An 18,193-nucleotide genomic window follows, 5' to 3' on the forward strand; every position below is an offset into this window, starting at 1 on the left:
TTATTAGAGGCTGAGCACAGTGAAGTTTACAGGTGTAGGGGAAATACCTTTTTGAGAATGTTTGCACCCGTTATAAAGTTTGGGGCACCACCCTACTAATGAGGGAAGCGACTAATCAAATTAATATGGGGTTATAATGGGTTATGAATTCTCCATACAGTGATCTTAATTCCTGCTCAAAAGAAATGTCCACAGACAACAACTTGGCAATAAATGAAGATTTATTTAAGCTAAATGGGTAACAACTGAATAAATGAATGAGGATAATAATGAAATAACACAAAATCAACAGTATGTATAAATGGATTAAAACAAGAAGTAACACTCATGTGGGTTATTTAATTTGGCGATAGTGAGAGAGTATGTTAAGATAAACCAGAACACAGGAATGTGCAAAATATTTATCTAAGGAGTCCTAGATTAAGATTAAGATAATTAAATTTCCTAATCGACATCAGCTCTTACCACTGCCCAGCGGGTCACTTGTGAGGGGGAGTTCGTTGTCTCCCCTCTTAACAGCGAATCATGCAGACGTGTCTCCTGGGTCCCCGAACTGTCACTTTGGGGGGACGGGTCTATGAACAGAGACCCTTTTATTTGTGCTAACAGAAATCAATAAGCCTTGACAATTAGTAGGTTTTGAGGGGAGGGCCAGTGAAAGTGGTGCTGCCATTGGAAGCTGGAAGGGGGTGCTGTGGTCAGCAATAGCGTCCAGAAGTGAGGGTGGAGAGAAAGAGGGTGAGTGCATACAGTTGGATGTGTTTACTGTCAGTCAAGCGGAGGCGGGTGTTCGACAGGACTTCACAGTCAGATCAATATTAATTGATAAGAGCCGTGATCCTTCTCGGCTAGGATGCAGACCGTCCCTGCCAAACAACCGAGGTCTGCCCAGGAAGGTAGTAAAGTTATCAGCAAAGGGAACATTCCTGCTTTGACAGTAGCCCTTCAGCCACAAATGGAGTTGGCGGAGATGGATGGTGGTGACATCACCGAAGCGAGGTGGGGGAAACAGGCCGGAAACAATTACCTGCTTCCCAGTGTCAAGCAGGCAGTCCAACAGGTGGATGAAGTCTTTCTTTAGAAGCTCCGACTTTTCTTGTTTTAGGTCATTTATGCCGGCCTCAACAACCACCGTGGAGGCAGAGGTGTGCTGGGCTGTAGCCTGCAGGGCAGCAGATGAAATATCCCTGACGGTGGCACCAGGGTGGCAGAAAGTCTGACCGTCGCGCACCGCCGTGGAGGACCCCACAATCAGCACAAAAGGAGGGTGCTGTACCTGGACACATGCCCCTGATCTCCTGGAGGTGTGTCGGCGGCGCGATGGAGCCAGCTGTAGATGCCCCAGGTGTCACTGGACCCCATCCACTCCAAGCGCAAACGATGGGGTGGTGCCAGCCCGGGGACCCCTGGCCATTTGTCTGATGGAAACCACGGCTGGGTGGAGGAATGGGTGGAGAGTGGGAACTTGCACCCACAGGAGGGAATTCCTGCACACTCAGAATGTCAAACCTGTTGGCCAGCTGCAGGTCCAGAGATGGAGGAGGAGGGACAGGCGAGCAACAATTCCTTTGGTAACCACTGACCAGGGCACTGGGTCCGGTTTGCGGGGTGTCGAGCTCACTGGAGCTGTCACTACATCCCTGCCGCTGAGACGCTGTGGCTCTGTTTGGTCCGGACAGAGGGTGGTGGATGCAATGTTTTGGGCTTTGCACCTTGGAGGTACCAACAGGTCGCAGATTGTGTTGGAGCTGTCACAGGCGCTGGAAATTCAGTTGATGGAGCCAGTCCATGGTAAAGTGGTGTCGTTTGTGGACGTGTTTCGGTTTCTGTAACCAGAGGACTTAAGGAGTGTTATATGTTTTGCCTGGGACGAGGCGACAGCAGAGAAATCCATGAGGAGTTTGTCCTTCTATTTGAGATCTGTCCGCAGATTTGCAATGTCTTCTTTCAGCTTTGAAAAGGTAGGAAAGCACAGTCACGGCTCAACTTTTTCTTCTTAAGTCTGTAAAAGTACAGTGTAACAGTACCGTGTAACATGTAAATCAGTTTCTCAAGTGCAAGGTGCGAGGTGGGCTGCAGCTCAGCTCTTTTTCCCAAAAAGCTTAAAATCCACAAGTCCGATGACTAAAATCCATCATGGAGTTAAAAGACAAAGGTTTCAGCAACAGAAGTCCAGAATGAGAGAGCTGTGTGTGATTCTGTACAGACTGAACTATCTGTTCAGCAGTGAGAAAGTTTCTCTAACAGGAGGAGACTCTCCCTCCTACAGAGAACACAGAGACACTGAGGAACCAGGTGACCAGAGCCAAAACCCAGGATAAAGAGGTTCAGTGAATGTGGTGTTGAAGGTGTGGAGGTGGATCAGTGAGTCAGAGGAGACTCTGAAGAAGGACAGAGTGCCAGCAGGACAGTCCACATACACTGCTACTCTACCAGAGACAGAGGAGGAGGAGGAGGAGGAGGAGGAGGAGGAGGAGATGTGTGTTTTTCTGTTATTGTGCCACACAGTGTAACCACCATTAAAGCAGCTCAGACTCCAGGACTGATCATTCCATCCAAACAGACAGTCATTACTGTTTCCTCTCCTGCTGATTCCTCTGTAACTCACTGATATAGAAACGTTTTCTCTCCACTTGACCTCCCAGTAACAGCGACCAGTCAGACCAGTACTACACAGCAGCTGAGTCCAGTGGTCAGATCTGTCTGGATGATCAGGATATGACTGATCCTCCTCCACACGTGTCACCTTCCTGTTGTTGTCAGACAGTTTGAGGTGTCTGTTCACTGTGTTTGTGTCGATGGTGAGTTCACAGGAATCTGATGGAGAGAAGAAGACACAATACAGCTGCAGTTATTCATCTTCATCATTCATCACTCTGATGATGACATCAGAGATTTGAATGAGTGATGTCACAGTTTGAAGATCAAATTAAAAACACACTTACACTTCCTCAGACCTGGTCTCAACCATCGCACTCCACCAGGCTCCACCCTGAAAGGAGGAGGGGGGTCAGAGCAGCACTTCCTCTTTCACCATGGAAACATGGACATTACATCACTCTCATACACACAGCTTTGTTATTGTCTACATATGGACTGACATGTTCATCACTTATTATTAATCAGCTGATATTGTCCAGCACTGGTTTTTATTGTCTGTAATCTGGAGCTGAAAATATTACAGTAGTAGTACAGTAGTTTCTGTGGTGAGTCCCACAACCAGTCGACTCTTATCAGCCAGGGAACTCTCTGTCAGTGCAAAACAAACTTGTCAATCCTTTAAAACAGCAAAACATTCTGATGATTTATCAAGACTGTTTACACTGATTCACTATTACATGGTAATGGTCTTATCTGTTTCTTTGTCTTTGGACAATAATTTGCAGACTGAAGGGCAACACACACTGGTGTCAGATGATGAGCATCAACACATCCTGCAGTATTATTTGATATGAGCCCACAAACCAGAGGGCTGCACCACGAAGCCAGTTCAACAGAACCAGTCTCTCTTTGTCTGAGCTGACTCAACAAACCCTAAAGTCTCAATCAGAGATAACAGACACCATGAAGGTGGTTGTCAACTGTCTGTTAACTCAGGCTTTCTTCTTCAGGCTCTGCACGTTTACATAAAACAAGTCAAATGATGCGTTCAGCGCATCAATTGACCTTTAAAATTGATCAATCACGTGCCGCCTACTTCCACCTTTGAAGAATCTTGAAAAGTAAAAAGCAACACTGTGGCTTCAGTTACAGCCAGAGAGGAGTGTTTGCATTAATATTACTAACTGTGTGAACTCATATGTGAATATATTTATTTTACCTCTCTGTTTATTTCTAACGTGACAGCTGCTCTTTCTACAGCTCTGAAACTTTAAACTTGATGCAGCAGATTTAAACAAGAACTGCATTTACTGTCCTTTAATGAAGGAGACACATACATCACCAAAGTTTGGGGGCAAATTAAAATGAAATGAATTTTACTGATTGAATATTATCTGTGATAAATACCAATGGACTAATTCATTTTCTAATCAGTTGTCATATACCAGCAGTGTAAAACAGACTTCAGCAAATCAGGACCAAACATAAAACCTAATCCACAGTGGTAACGTTATGGTGCTTTGACAGGATTCTATCATATTTCATATGACAGTAAACATCATCCTGATTAATAATATAGTGACCTGTTTGCTACCTGTGATTTTAAAGAAGCTTTTCTTAGAGCCAGCGTGGACAGATGGACCAGAGGACACAAATATATTCAGTAGTTCAGTGAGAGCAACAACAACCTTACAGATAAAATAAAACAATGTTCCTCTGATTTTCAGCATCACTGATGGACTCTAGGTTCCTGTGTTAAAATAAAGTGACGTGATAGATACAGTAAACACTAATGTAATCACACAGCTTTGTTCGGGGACATGTATGTAACGTTACGGCTCAACAAGTTGGATAAAGTGCATTTATAATGTTTTCCCTCAGCTAACAATCTGCATCGTGCCTATATTCACACTGATTTTAGAGTGATGCTTCTCAAAGGAGCAGTGAAAGGTGCTTTTTAGCTGATTTGAAGCCGAAACTCGGAGCATAAAATAAACCCAACTCAACATGTCTGGCTAAGCCACTGATCTTGCTTCGTGGTACAGCCCTCTGCAGCATGACGATGTTGACGAATGCCAACCCACCATGAACCTACAACATGTCAGGATACACCACTGTCCTATTATCCAATGTTGAAACAAGACAACGCTCCAGAAACATTTCATCACCTTCCCTCCCTGTTTTGGCACATCCTGGCTACTGTTCCCTGACTACTTGTGTCTGTATTGATGGTCTGATGGGACACAAACAGTTTGATGAGTCAGTGTTTATCAGCTCTGGTTGTTTGAGGTCAGCTTGGTGTATCAGGGTCATATGAGCCAGGCTGACAGTGTGACAGAGACAAAGTTTCCAGCTCTACCTCCTCTATCAGACTGAGTATCTGTGGCTGCAGCAGGCCTCTTCATACCTGAGAGTGTCCAGTCTCCAGTGTGGATCCTTCACTCCAGCCGACAGCAGCTTCACCCCTGAGTCTCCTGGATGATTGTAGCTCAGGTCCAGCTCTCTCAGATGGGAGGGGTTGGAGCTCAGAGCTGAGGCCAGAGAAACACAGCCTTCCTCTGTGATCAGACAGCCTGACAGACTGCAAACACACAAAACAACACACATGTCACATAATCTGAGGGTGAGTACCACAGTACTGCCATACTGTCGCCTACTGTGGGGTTACATCAACATTATTACTGACTTTTTTCTAGTCACAACCAAACACCCACTAATGTCCACCAACTATCTGACAACATCACTGATTCCTCTCTGATATTTCAAGTTCCAACAACAGAGAAAAAAACAACATAAAACATGTTGATGGAAAGAGACTGAAACACAAAACACAACTGGTTTGAAATCATATCAGCAGAGACAATCCTGTGATGGTTATGAGTTTATCAACTAATGTAAATCAGGATCTAAATGGCCATCAGTTGAACATGTTGATGAATCCTGACCTGAGAGTTTCCAGTGTACAGTGTGAACTCTTCAGTCCATCAGACAGAAGGTTCACTCCTGAATCCTTCAGGTCGTTGTTACTCAGGTCCAGGTGTCTCAGATGGGAGGACTGGGAGCTGAGAACTGAGGACAGAGCTTCACAGCTTCTCTCTGAGAGATCACAGACACTCAGTCTGAAGAGACAACAATGAACAGGAAAAAAATATTTGTGTTGAAATGCAATTGTCTTTGATTAATGAGTCTGGACTGAAGTCAAATCTAAAGGACCAAAGATCTCAGTTAGTACTTCAGCTAACAGGACACTAACAGACCTGAAGAGACGGTATCATAAAGAAAAAGATAGTAAGTTGAAAAGACAACAGAGTATTTAACTTATGATATACAGTATGAATCCAGCTGTCTCTGTACTTACAGAGCTTTGTTGGAGGCTTTGACCACTGGCAGCAGCCTCAGAAGAGCCTCCTCTGAAGCAGAGTATTTCTTCAAGTCAAACACGTCCAGATCTTCTTCTGATGACAGTAAGATGAAGACCAGAGCTGACCAGTGAGCAGGAGACAGTTTATCTGTGGAGAGACGTCCTGAACTCAGGGACTGTTGGATCTCCTCCACTAGAAAACGATCATTCAGTTCATTCAGACAGTGGAACAGACTGATGCTTCTCTCTGCAGACAGATCCTCGTTGATCTTCTTCTTGATGTAATGGACTGTTTCCTGATTGGTCTGTGAGCTACTTCCTGTCTGTGTCAGCAGACCTCGTAGGTGTTTCTGATTGGTCTGCAGTGAAAGACCCAGGAGGTACCGGAGGAACAAGTCCAGGTGTCCATTTGGACTCTGCAAGGCCTTGTCAACAGCACTCTGGTGGAGATGTGTTAGTTCAGATTTGTCTTGTCTTGTTTCAGACTTCTGGGATGTTGTTTGTTGCTCTGCCATCAGATTGACTCCAGACTTGATGAAGGTCAGATGGACATGAAGAGCAGCAAGAAACTCCTGAACACTCAGATGGACGAAGCAGAACACCTTGTCCTGGTACAGTCCTCTCTCCTCTTTAAAGATCTGTGTGAACACTCCTGAGTACACTGAGGCTGCTCTGATATAGATGCCACACTCTGTCAGGTCTGATTCATAGAAGATCAGGTTGCCTTTCTGCAGCTGATCAAAAGCCAGTTTTCCCAGAGACTCAATCACCTTCCTGCTCTCTGGACTCCAGTGTGGATCTGTCTCAGCTCCTCCATCATACTTGATGTTCTTCACTTTGGTCGGAACCACCAGGAAGTGGATGTACATCTCAGTCAGGGTCTTGGGCAGCTCTCCTCCCTCTCTGGTCTTCATCACATCCTCCAGAACTGTAGCAGTGATCCAGCAGAAGACTGGGATGTGGCACATGATGTGGAGGCTTCATGATGTCTTGATGTGAGAGATGGTTCTGCTGGCCTGCTCCTCAGCTCTGAATCTCTTCCTGAAGTACTCCTCCTTCTGTGGGTCAGTGAACCCTCTGACCTCCGTCACCATGTCAACACACTCAGGAGGGATCTGATTGGCTGCTGCAGGTCGTGTGGTTATCCAGAGGCGAGCAGAGGGAAGCAGTTTCCCCCTGATGAGGTTTGTCAGCAGCACATCCACTGAGGTGGACTCTGTAACATCAGTCAGGATCTCATTGTTGTGGAAGTCCAGAGGAAGTCGACACTCATCCAGACCGTCAAAGATGAACACAACCTGGAACTCTTCAAACCTGCAGATTCCTGCTTCCTTGGTTTCAGTAAAGAAGTGATGAACAAGTTCCACCAAGCTGTACTTTTTCTCTTTCAGCACATTCAGCTCTCTGAAAGTGAATGGAAATGTCAACTGTATGTCCTGGTTGGCTTTGTCTTCAGCCCAGTCCAGAGTGAACTTCTGTGTTAAGACTGTTTTCCCAATGCCAGCCACTCCCTTTGTCATCACTGTTCTGATTGGTTCATCTCTTCCAGGTGAGGCTTTAAAGATGTCTTCTTGTCTGATTGTTGTTTCTGGTCTGTCTGGTTTCCTGGATGCTGTTTCAATCTGTCTGACCTCATGTTCATCATTGACCTCTGCAGTCCCTCCCTCTGTGATGTAGAGCTCTGTGTAGATCTGATTCAGAAGGGTTGGGTTTCCTGCTTTAGCGATCCCCTCAAACACACACTGGAACTTCTTCTGCAGGTTAGATTTCAGTTTACGCTGACAGACTGCAGCAAGATGTTCTGAATAAACACAACAAAGAACATCAATAAGACAAAGAAAATATTTCAACAGGTCATTTCCTCAAAGAATGAGTATATGAATATATTTTGGTCCGTCTCTTGAGACATTAGTAAACGTCCCGTTTATCCATCATGTTAAATCTTTATAGAAATCCTCTTACTGCTCTGCAGACAGTCAGCCAGCTCCTCCTGCTTCATTCTCCTCAGGAAGTTCAGTGTGATCTTCACAAATGCCTCTCTGCTGCTGCTCCTCCTCTGCTCTTCATCCTCATCATCATCCAACACCCCCTCATCCTCCCTCTGACTCTCTGAGCATTCTGGGTAATCTGAACTCAGAACCTTCTGGATCACACACAGACCAGTTAGTTAAAGACGTGTTCTGTCATGATTGATCAGAATGAAAACCAGATGTAAACAACACTGTAAATGATGGACACCTGATTCTGTGTCTCATGACTGAGGATCAGAACAGTTTTATTTACTTACAGCAGGTCAGAAGAAGGGAGTCCATCTTTGAAGTCAAACCAATCATCTTTTGACCGATCACTGTTCATGGACACACAACTGGGTACAGGGGACTTTTCTCTTTGCTGCTGGAAACTGATAGAAACACTGAAATTTACTGAACATACAAGATTTCTGTCTCTGATTTCACTGGTTTTATTTGGCACTGGAAGTTATTTTATTACAGTTAAAGCATGTGTTTGAAACACGTCTTGTTTATAATGCTTATTTAACCAACATTACAATGGGATACAATAACTAAACAACTAGAGTCACAGCTGATGTGATACTTGTTTGTATTTGGTGTGTGATTGTTTAAGCAGTGTGTTGTTAGTCTGATGTGTTCAGACTTTACACTGTTGACCTGCCACATCACTTCAAACTGAGGTTTGGTTTAGGCCACAACACACCTGAGGAGACCTCCTCAACTAGTCCCCAGAGAGTTGGGGTTAGATTCAGAAGGAGAACTTAAATATCAGCAGTAGAAGACCAGTTATATTGGGAAGCTGTCAGCTTCATTTGACATTTAATGTCAGCTTACTGTGCAGCAGAGACTTTTTGTCCTTTAACATCAATGCCATGTTCATGTGACTGGTCGGTCTCAGGAGACACACAGCTGGGCTCAGGTTCAGGTTCAGGTTCAGGTTCAGGGAAATTCAGTTTTTAGTCTTCAGCCTCAGCAGCTGCTGGAGAAACTATCAGCTATCAACAGGAAAAGGATCAACACAGCAACGTTTAACTAGAACTGAATTTACTGAAGAAAATGTGTGTGAGTGCTGACAGCTGAAGATTATGGTTTAACAAGATGTAGTTATGTGTCAATGAATCTGCACATTATATTACCTAATAACAGTTAAATGTACAAATGTCCAAAAACAGAGAAATATTATGCAACACAGTTTGTCAGACCCCAAGATGAAGTCTTCAAACTGTCCAAAATCCTAAAAGATAGTCAGTTTAAATTTAATGCAAAATAGACAAAATATATATATATATATATATATATATATATATATATATATATATATTCTGGGGCTTCATCTTTAATCAGAGGATTTTTCTGGAGGTTAGGATATACAAGGCGACACTTTAACAGGCAACTCTATGAAACTACTGACTCTTCATCAAACTGAGGTCTGTCACCAGACCTCTGCAGCTAAGCTACGAACATCTACCATGAGTCCCCAAACCTTTACAACATGTTTCCAGAGCTCTGAAGCTTCCTCACAAACCTCTGACACTAGTCCCAAAACCCCTGCAGGTAGTCCCTAAAACTCTGGAGCTGCTCCCCAGACCTCTGCAGCAGTCCCATTCTGTGGACTCTAGTAGAATCCTACAGGATGACAGCAGACTGACAGCAACACTGAGAGCAGCTGTCAGTCTGCTGTCATCCTGTAGGATTCTACAGGATGACAGCAGACTGACAGCTGCTCTCAGTGAGGATGACAGCAGACTGACAGCAACACTGAGAGCAGCTGTAAACCTCACTGACCACCAGGGGGAGCTCACAATCCAAACCTCCACCCTGTGGATCTGCACACTGGGCCCTCCCACACTTCACTCACTCTGTCATGTGTTTAAATTCTCACTGTTAACACTGTGACACTGCTGAGTCCACAGGGTTAACATGAGGACTACAGTCGTTGCCATGGATACAGCATGATATATGACAAACAGTTGAACCTGTGATTAATCTCAGAGTTTGTCTCCAACAGTTTCTGTATCAACAGTTTCTGCAACATGTGTTCAGTCTGCTGCTTCAGACAGTTTAACAGTGACACATCATGTAACGTTCACTATATATACAACACAAATTCATACATACAAAGAATAAACCCTGAACACAGCTCATATTATTCTGACATGAAACCATCGGCTGATTGTCCTCACACTCAGATGCTCTCATTTGTTTCTGTTGGATTCAGTTTGAAAACTTTTGTCTCTGTGACTGCAGATAACACACAAATCTAGATGATCAGAGTTCAAAGCTCAGATCATGTAAAATAACTACAGTGGTCCTTCCTTCATAGACTGGTTATTTCATCATGATAAAACATTGTTATTGAGTTGATTCAGTTCTTAATTAACAGAGTAGAAATTATCCTCAGATCTATGAGAGCAGTTTGACCAACAGAGGCCTCAATAAACATGAAATATGAGCCTTCATAAAATAATTCAAGTGTCAGAGTCCAAACTGAAGTCCAGTATCACCTGTATGGGCTTTATACTATGTCTGGATATTTAAATAAACTTCTGTTCACACACTGTGGCTCTAACGGCACATTTACAGGTTTATAAGTCAGTGTTGAGGTGAGAGAGCAGAGAAACAGGAAACACAGAGTTGATGAACATGTTGAAGCTGAAACAGGATCAAATGTGATGTGTTGAGTGTGATACCTTTTCATGTTGGTGATAACCTGCAGCCTCCTGATGAAGACAGACAGACAGACAGACAGACAGACGGGTTCATCATTAGACTTTAAAGTGTCTGTTGTCAGATAAACTTTGTGCTATGGAGTCTTGATCAAAGACAGGAGGTGAACACATGAACCAACAGAGACACATTAGAGACTGGAATCAATCAAAGGTCCACTTACTCAGTTTCTTCTCATGGACTTCATCACTCTGCAGCTCTCTGCTGTCTGGACCAGGTCTGTGGACACAAAGAGTTTTCTGTTGTCCTCCGTCAGGATACAGTCCTCTGTGTCTGCGGGCTGCTGTCACACTCAAACACTTTTATGAACCAACCTGCAGCGCTCAGTTCAGAGATCAGCTGCTGCGTTTTTATATGACTTTATATGATACACGTTAAAGTTTAACCCACAGCAGCAACTCCGACACACAAATAAAGCTCCTCATCATTGACAACAGCAACACTCAATCACTGATATTATTTTACAAAAGAAGACATGAATTCACCTCCAGGGCTTGAAATGAGGCCAGCAAAAAGGTTTCATACTGTTGATTTGTTCCAAATAAAAACCATCAGCTGTTCTGGTCCATTTAAAACCCATGGACCAGACTGGGATCAGCTCCTGCTCAGCTCCTCTTTAATACAGAAAAGCCTGAAGAGAAAACTACAATAAAAAAGTGGATAAACGGTTGGTTGTCAGTCAGTTCCCATTAAACAACAGTAAAATAGAAATTCTTCTTCTTCTTTTTTTTAAAAGATATTTTTAAGGGCATTTTTAGCCTTTATTTGATAGGACAGTCAAGCGTGAAAGGGGGAGAGAGAGAGGGAGTGACATGCAGCAAAGGGCCACAGCCTGGAGTTGAATCCTGGCCGCTGCGGCAACAACCTTATACATGAGGCCTGCTCTACCACTAAGCCACCGACGCCCCAGAAACTATTATTCTACAATAAAACGCCATCAAATCCAGACACTGGCTGCACAGACACTGTAACTTTACATTTTAACTCTAATATGTCTTTTCATAGAAAACATCCAACTTACCACAAGTCTTTGTGTTGCTAAATAATTCAATAATTACAACAGTCCAATTTTATGATAGACTATACATAGCTTATGATGAATGCATTAAGTCTGATTGACTACTAAACATCACCATCAGTCACACAACATGTATTCATAATCAAATATTTCCATCAATCAGCACAACTTGTGGTCAAATGAATACATTCTTTCAATTAATCTTTACACAATGGACAACACAATATAAAATACAGCTATCAATATGAACTAGTTCAGCTGTAATGTGTGCTTTATGCCTGTGTCATTTGTTGATACTTTAGTTACAGTATGTGCCAAAAAAGCAAGAAAGCAAATCACAACATGAGTTGAATTCTTTTCTCAGATTTTACTAGAGAAAACAAACCCTGCTGCAGTCTGCTCTTTTTACAATTTTTGAGACGCCCTGTTAAAATGCTGTCATAATGTTATTCTTGTGTACAGGCCTTTCTGTGCCCATCAATTGATGTTGACATGTACCACAAGAACCAATACAGAATGGCATCCAGAGTACAAATACTACAAATACTTAGAAACACCTTTTTTATTGTACTGGATTAAATTTTTCCATGTCATTCTTTTATGCTGGACCGCAGCAGCCACATATTAGCTTTAGGCCTAGTTTTCATTCCATCCTTGAATCCAGCACTTTCCGAAATGCTGAATACTCAGGCTCCTGTGCCATGGCCTCTTCCTCCACTTTTGGCCTGGTGTGACTGTCTCAAAACATCCATTTTACAAACTCTCACACAACTCCTGTAATATAATCCAAGTCTCATTCATCTGGCCATATGCTCAGTATTTCCCAAACACATGCATTTTCATTAAAACATTACCATTTAAAACATTTCTGCGTAAATAGTCCAGTATGCACCTGGGCAAGCAACACTGGAGGCATGCGGGGAAAACTGTCTTCACAAACTCAAGGTAACCTGGGGTGAGTAATTAATAAACACATTGTCATTTTGTGGTGAAAGTAATCCTTTAAGGCAAAAGAGAGAGACAAGAAACAAATTAGTCAAATGTAACTGCAGTAAACTGTACACACTCAGTTCAAGCTGCTGCACAATCTGCATATCAATTCATTCAATCATTTTTAAGACTGTTTGCAATCTGTTTTCTGAACACAAATCATTACATATAGATGAAACAAAGCTGTGTAAGAAACTGTACCTTTTACAGCTCCAAGACTACAGTGACCTGGATGAGTACTCTGCACAGTTTTCTGTTTGTCCACTGCAGCCAACCAGTGTACAGTAAATATGATCCCATTTCCTGTTGCTGCTTTCGAAATGTATAAACTGATATTAGTACTCCTTCTCCGGAGTAGGTCCAAAAGCCGGGCTGCCCTCACTCAAGTGGGTGGCCTCTCGCCGACCGCAGCCAACACCTGATGACCCCTCAAACAAGCCGTGTGTGTTGTGAGACTCTCCTCATCTCTGTCTGCTGGAGACCAGACAGACAGGTGTCTTTAAAAATCTCTGTTCAGCTCCCAGTACTTTTATAGCTTCTAACTGTGGTTTGGGGTTTAGTTTCTCTCCTGCGTCCTGTTTTTACTTTACATATCTGTTTTATTTTACTGTTTCATGTTCACTATCAGCCGTATTTGAAGTTGTGTGAAGTTGGTGCTCAAAAACCCAACATTTCCTTATTTTGCTGCTTCACAATAAAAGTTTTTACACAACAAAATAATGTGGGCTTTTATTTTTAAGACTCTAAAGGAGTTAAAATATGAATTATGAATACTGAATTAGCAGAACTTTATTAGAGGCTTTTCTTCAATTAAACAGATCCTTATTCACGTTGAATGCTGAAAGAGACTAAAGCAGGTTACTTAGATTAGCCAACAACGATAACAAAATAGAAAATACTGCAAAACAGCATCAAAAGATAGAGTCGTCTACTGCACTGTAATTATGCATCACATAAAAACTCAATACTGCATCCTACACACATTCTGTGAACTACCATCAGCTGTGTGTGATCCTGTACAGACTGAGCTATCTGTTCAGCAGTGAGAAAGTTTCTCTAACAGGAGGAGACTCTCCCTCCTACAGAGAACACAGAGACACTGAGGAATCACGTGACCAGAGCAAAAACCCAGGATAAAGAGGTTCAGTGAATGTGGTGTTGAAGGTGTGGAGGTGGATCAGTGTGTCACAGGAGACTCTGAAGAAGGACAGAGTGCCAGCAGGACAGTCCACATACACTGCTACTCTACCAGAGGAGGAGGAGGAGGAGGAGGAGGAGGAGGAGGAGGGGGGGGAAGAGGAGGAGGAGGATGATGTTTCTCTGTTATTGTGCCTGACAGAGTGACAATGACTATCAGAGCAGATCAGACTCCAGGACTGATCATTCCTTCCAAACACACAGTCCTCTCTGTCTCCTCTCCTGCTGATTCCTCTGTAACTCACTGATACAGAAACCCCTCCTCTCCACTTGACCTCCCAGTAACAACGACCAGTCAGACCAGTTCTACACAGCAGCTGAGGCAAGATGTCAAATCTGTCTGGATGATCAGGATATGACTGATCCTCCTCCATAACATGTGTCACCTTCCTGTTGTTGTCAGACAGTTTGATCTTTCTGTTCACTGTGTTTGTGTCGATTGTGAGTTCACAGGAATCTGATGGAGAGAAGAAGACAAAATACAGCTGCAGTTATTCATCTATCATCACTCTGATGATGACATCAGAGATTTGAATGAGTGATGTCACAGTTTGAAGATCAAATTAAAAACACACTTACACTTCCTCAGACCTGGTCTCAACCATCGGACTCCACCAGGCTCCACCCTGAAAGGAGGAGGGGGGTCAGAGCAGCACTTCCTCTTTCACCATGGAAACATGGACATTATATCACTCTCACACACACACAGGGCTCCAGACTGCAACCAAATGGTCACATGTTGCAACCATTTTGGAGTCAGGTGGGTGTGACCCTAAAGTCTCAGTCAGAGATAACAGATACCATGAAGGTGGTTGTAAACTGTCTGTTAACTCAGGCTTTCTTCCTTTGAAGAATCTTGAAAAGTAAAAAGCAACACTGTGGCTTCAGTTACAGCCAGAGAGGAGTGTTTGCATTAATATAACTGTGTGAACTCATATGTGAATATATTTATTTTACCTCTGTTTATTTCTAACATGACAGCTGCTCTTTCTACAGCTCTGAAACTTTAAACTTGATGCAGCAGATTTAAACAAGAACTGCATTTACTGTCCCTTAATGAAGGAGACACATACATCACTAAAGTTTGGGAGCAAATTAAAATGAAATGAATTTTACTGATTGAATATTATCTGTGATAAATACCAATGGACTAATTAATTTTCTAATCAGTGTTCTATCAGCTGTCATATACCAGCAGTGTAAAACAGACTTCAGCATATCAGGACCAAACATAAAACCTAATCCACAGTGGTAACGTTATGGTGCTTTGACAGGATTCTATCATATTTCATATGACAGTAAACATCATCCTGATTAATAATATAGTGACCTGTTTGCTACCTGTGATTTTAAAGAAGCTTTTCTTAGAGCCAGCGTGGACAGATGGACCAGAGGACACAAATATATTCAGTAGTTCAGTGAGAGCAACAACAACCTTACAGATAAAATAAAACAATGGTCCTCAGATTTTCAGCATCACTGATGGACTCTAGGTTCCTGTGTTAAAATAAAGTGACGTGATAGATACAGTAAACACTACTGTAATCACACAGCTTTGTTCGGGGACATGTATGTAACGTTACGGCTCAACAAGTTGGATAAAGTGCATTTATAATGTTTTCCCTCAGCTGACAATCTGCATCGCTCATATATTCACATTGATTATAGAGTGACGCTTCTCAAAGGAGCAGTGAAAGGTACTTTTTAGCTGATTTGAAGCAGAGACTCGGAGCATAAACTCGTCCCAAGCAGGTTAGGTTTGTAGCATAGTTGACCATGGCAATCTAGCCAGGTTAAAAGAGCCACCTTTGTAGTATGAAAAACCCAACTCAACATGTCTGGCTAAGCCACTGATCTTGCTTCATGGTACAGCCCTCTGCAGCATGATGATGTTGACGAATGCCAACCCACCATGAACCTACAACATGTCAGGATACACCACTGTCCTATTATCCAATGTTGAAACAAGACAACGCTCCAGAAACATTTCATCACCTTCCCTCCCTGTTTTGGCACATCCTGGCTACTGTTCCCTGACTACTTGTGTCTGTATTGATGGTCTGATGGGAGACAAAGAGTTTGATGAGTCAGTGTTTATCAGCTCTGGTTGTTTGAGGTCAGCTTGGTGTGTCAGGGTCATATGAGCCAGGCTGACAGTGTGACAGAGACAAAGTTTCCAGCTCTACCTCCTCTATCAGACTGAGTGTCTGTGGCTGCAGCAGGCCTCTTCATACCTGAGAGTGTCCAGTCTCCAGTGTGGATCCTTCACCCCAGCTGACAGCAGCTTCACCCCTGAGTCTCCTGGATGATTGTAGCTCAGGTCCAGCTCTCTCAGATGGGAGGGGTTGGAGCTCAGAGCTGAGGCCAGAGAAACACAGCCTTCCTCTGTGATCAGACAGCCTGACACACTGCAAACACACAAGACAACACACATGTCAAATAATCTGAGGGTGAGTACCACAGTACTGCCATACTGTCGCCTACTGTGGGGTTACATCAACATTATTACTGACTTTTTTCTAGTCACAACCAAACACCCACTAATGTCCACCAACTATCTGACAACATCACTGATTCCTCTCTGATATTTCAAGTTCCAACAACAGAGAAAAAAAACAACATAAAACATGTTGATGGAAAGAGACTGAAACACAAAACACAACTGCTTTGAAATCATATCAGCAGAGACAATCCTGTGATGGTTATGAGTTTATCAACTAATGTAAATCAGGATCTAAGTGGCCATCAGTTGAACATGTTGATGAATCTTGACCTGAGAGTTTCCAGTGTACAGTGTGAACTCTTCAGTCCATCAGACAGAAGGTTCACTCCTGAATCCTTCAGGTTGTTGTTACTCAGGTCCAGGTGTCTCAGATGGGAGGACTGGGAGCTGAGAACTGAGGACAGAGCTTCACAGCTTCTCTCTGAGAGGTCACAAACACTCAGCCTACAGAGACAACAATGAACAGGAAAAAAAAATATTTGTGTTAAAATGCAATCCTCTTTGATTAATGAGTCTGGACTGAAGTCAAATCTAAAGGACCAAAGATCTCAGTTAGTACTTCAGGTAACAGGACACTAACAGACCTGCATTATAACACTGAGTCAAGAACACTTTAAATTTGTTCAGTAAAACTGAAATATCAACTTCATCCAGATGGTAACAAGTGAGGACCCACTAAATTTGGTGATCTACAGTTTAATCTCTTCTGAGCACAGATTAAAATCCTTACAGTTAATTATGATTAAATCATAAATAAGGAGTCAATCCAAATAAATGTAGTTAATCTGTTAACTTAACGGGAGCAGAACCACGTCTCAACCACACCTCTAATCACCTGCTAAGCCTACTTATACCGGGTCAACCCATCGTACCCTGTTTGTCTCAAGATTTCTCAAGCTCAGACAGACCACGCGTCTCACCAAACGCTTCATAGAGAAAACTTCCATTCAAACGTAAAGATTGTCTAACGTTACCTACCATGGATCCAGTACTGCAGATCTACCCGACCGATTCAGATGACGAAACGTTTGACGATCTGTTTGATACCGGTCCACCAGACTCACAGCCGCAACCAGACTGCAGCCAAACATGCCGGCGCAGTCGCTTGCGTTCAGTGGTCAGCGTACCTCAGTCCTGGCGTCTCCATTCAAGCTCCGCCAACGAGATCTCTCCGACTCCAACTCAGACCGCGGGGGTCTGCAGATCTCAGGCCTCCTCTCCTCCTTCAGCGAGGACCAGACACCGCGGGCACGGGCGTAGGCGCCAGCTCCAACCCTCTCCTCATCGGCAGCTGACCCCATCGCCTAGGCTTCCAGCTCCTGGCTCTTCACCACAGCGCACCCGCGGTGCGCCCTCATCTGCGAGCTGGCAGTCTCCGCGTCCTCAAACTGAGCCCAATATCAGGGACTGGACCGTCACTCGCCTCCAACGTTTCCTGCGGAGCGAGGGCATCCCATTTCACCCCAACGCCAACAAAACCACACTTTTTCGACTGTATTCAGCCTCTATCAACGCAGCAACAGACTCCATACCTCCCGCTCTTCAGGCTTCCTCACCCGTGCCACCAACTGTTGGTGTTGTCAGGCGTGACATCACAGGGCCGTCGCTGCCTCAGCCACAGCCTGCATCATCAGCCCCCTCTGGTGGGGGCCAGGTTGTATGTCCCCCTGTGCCTGCTCCCACTGTTCCTGAATTTTCTCAGATGATTTCAGCTTTCTTTTCATCCCTGTCTTCGCAGGCTTCCCAAAATCCCTGTGCACATACATCCTTTCATCCCATCATCC

General features: G+C 43.6%; 1 protein-coding gene and 1 pseudogene across 2 annotated transcripts in view; both read right to left on the reverse strand.

The window, feature by feature from the left end:
• Positions 1 to 203: 203 nt before the first annotated feature.
• LOC144458349 (NLR family CARD domain-containing protein 3-like) lies at positions 204 to 8,828 on the reverse strand (annotated as a pseudogene). The gene is made up of 8 exons (XR_013487840.1): positions 8,809 to 8,828; positions 8,250 to 8,363; positions 7,925 to 8,105; positions 5,960 to 7,763; positions 5,547 to 5,720; positions 5,009 to 5,182; positions 2,946 to 2,992; positions 204 to 2,817 (listed from the first exon to the last, which is right to left on the reverse strand). The product of XR_013487840.1 is annotated as an NLR family CARD domain-containing protein 3-like (transcript).
• A 3,007-nt stretch (positions 8,829 to 11,835) lies between these two features.
• LOC117248532 (uncharacterized) overlaps positions 11,836 to 18,193 on the reverse strand; it is a 42,319-nt gene continuing 35,961 nt past the window's right edge. The window contains 5 exon segments of the mRNA XM_078160906.1: positions 11,836 to 13,811; positions 13,813 to 14,363; positions 14,486 to 14,532; positions 16,141 to 16,314; positions 16,680 to 16,853. Of these exon segments, the coding sequence (XP_078017032.1) occupies positions 13,746 to 13,811; positions 13,813 to 14,363; positions 14,486 to 14,532; positions 16,141 to 16,314; positions 16,680 to 16,853 (1,012 nt within the window). The 3' untranslated portion in view covers positions 11,836 to 13,745.

Source organism: Epinephelus lanceolatus, chromosome 17 (genome assembly GCF_041903045.1).
Source record: "Epinephelus lanceolatus isolate andai-2023 chromosome 17, ASM4190304v1, whole genome shotgun sequence".
NCBI classification, from domain to species: Eukaryota; Metazoa; Chordata; class Actinopteri; order Perciformes; family Serranidae; genus Epinephelus; species Epinephelus lanceolatus.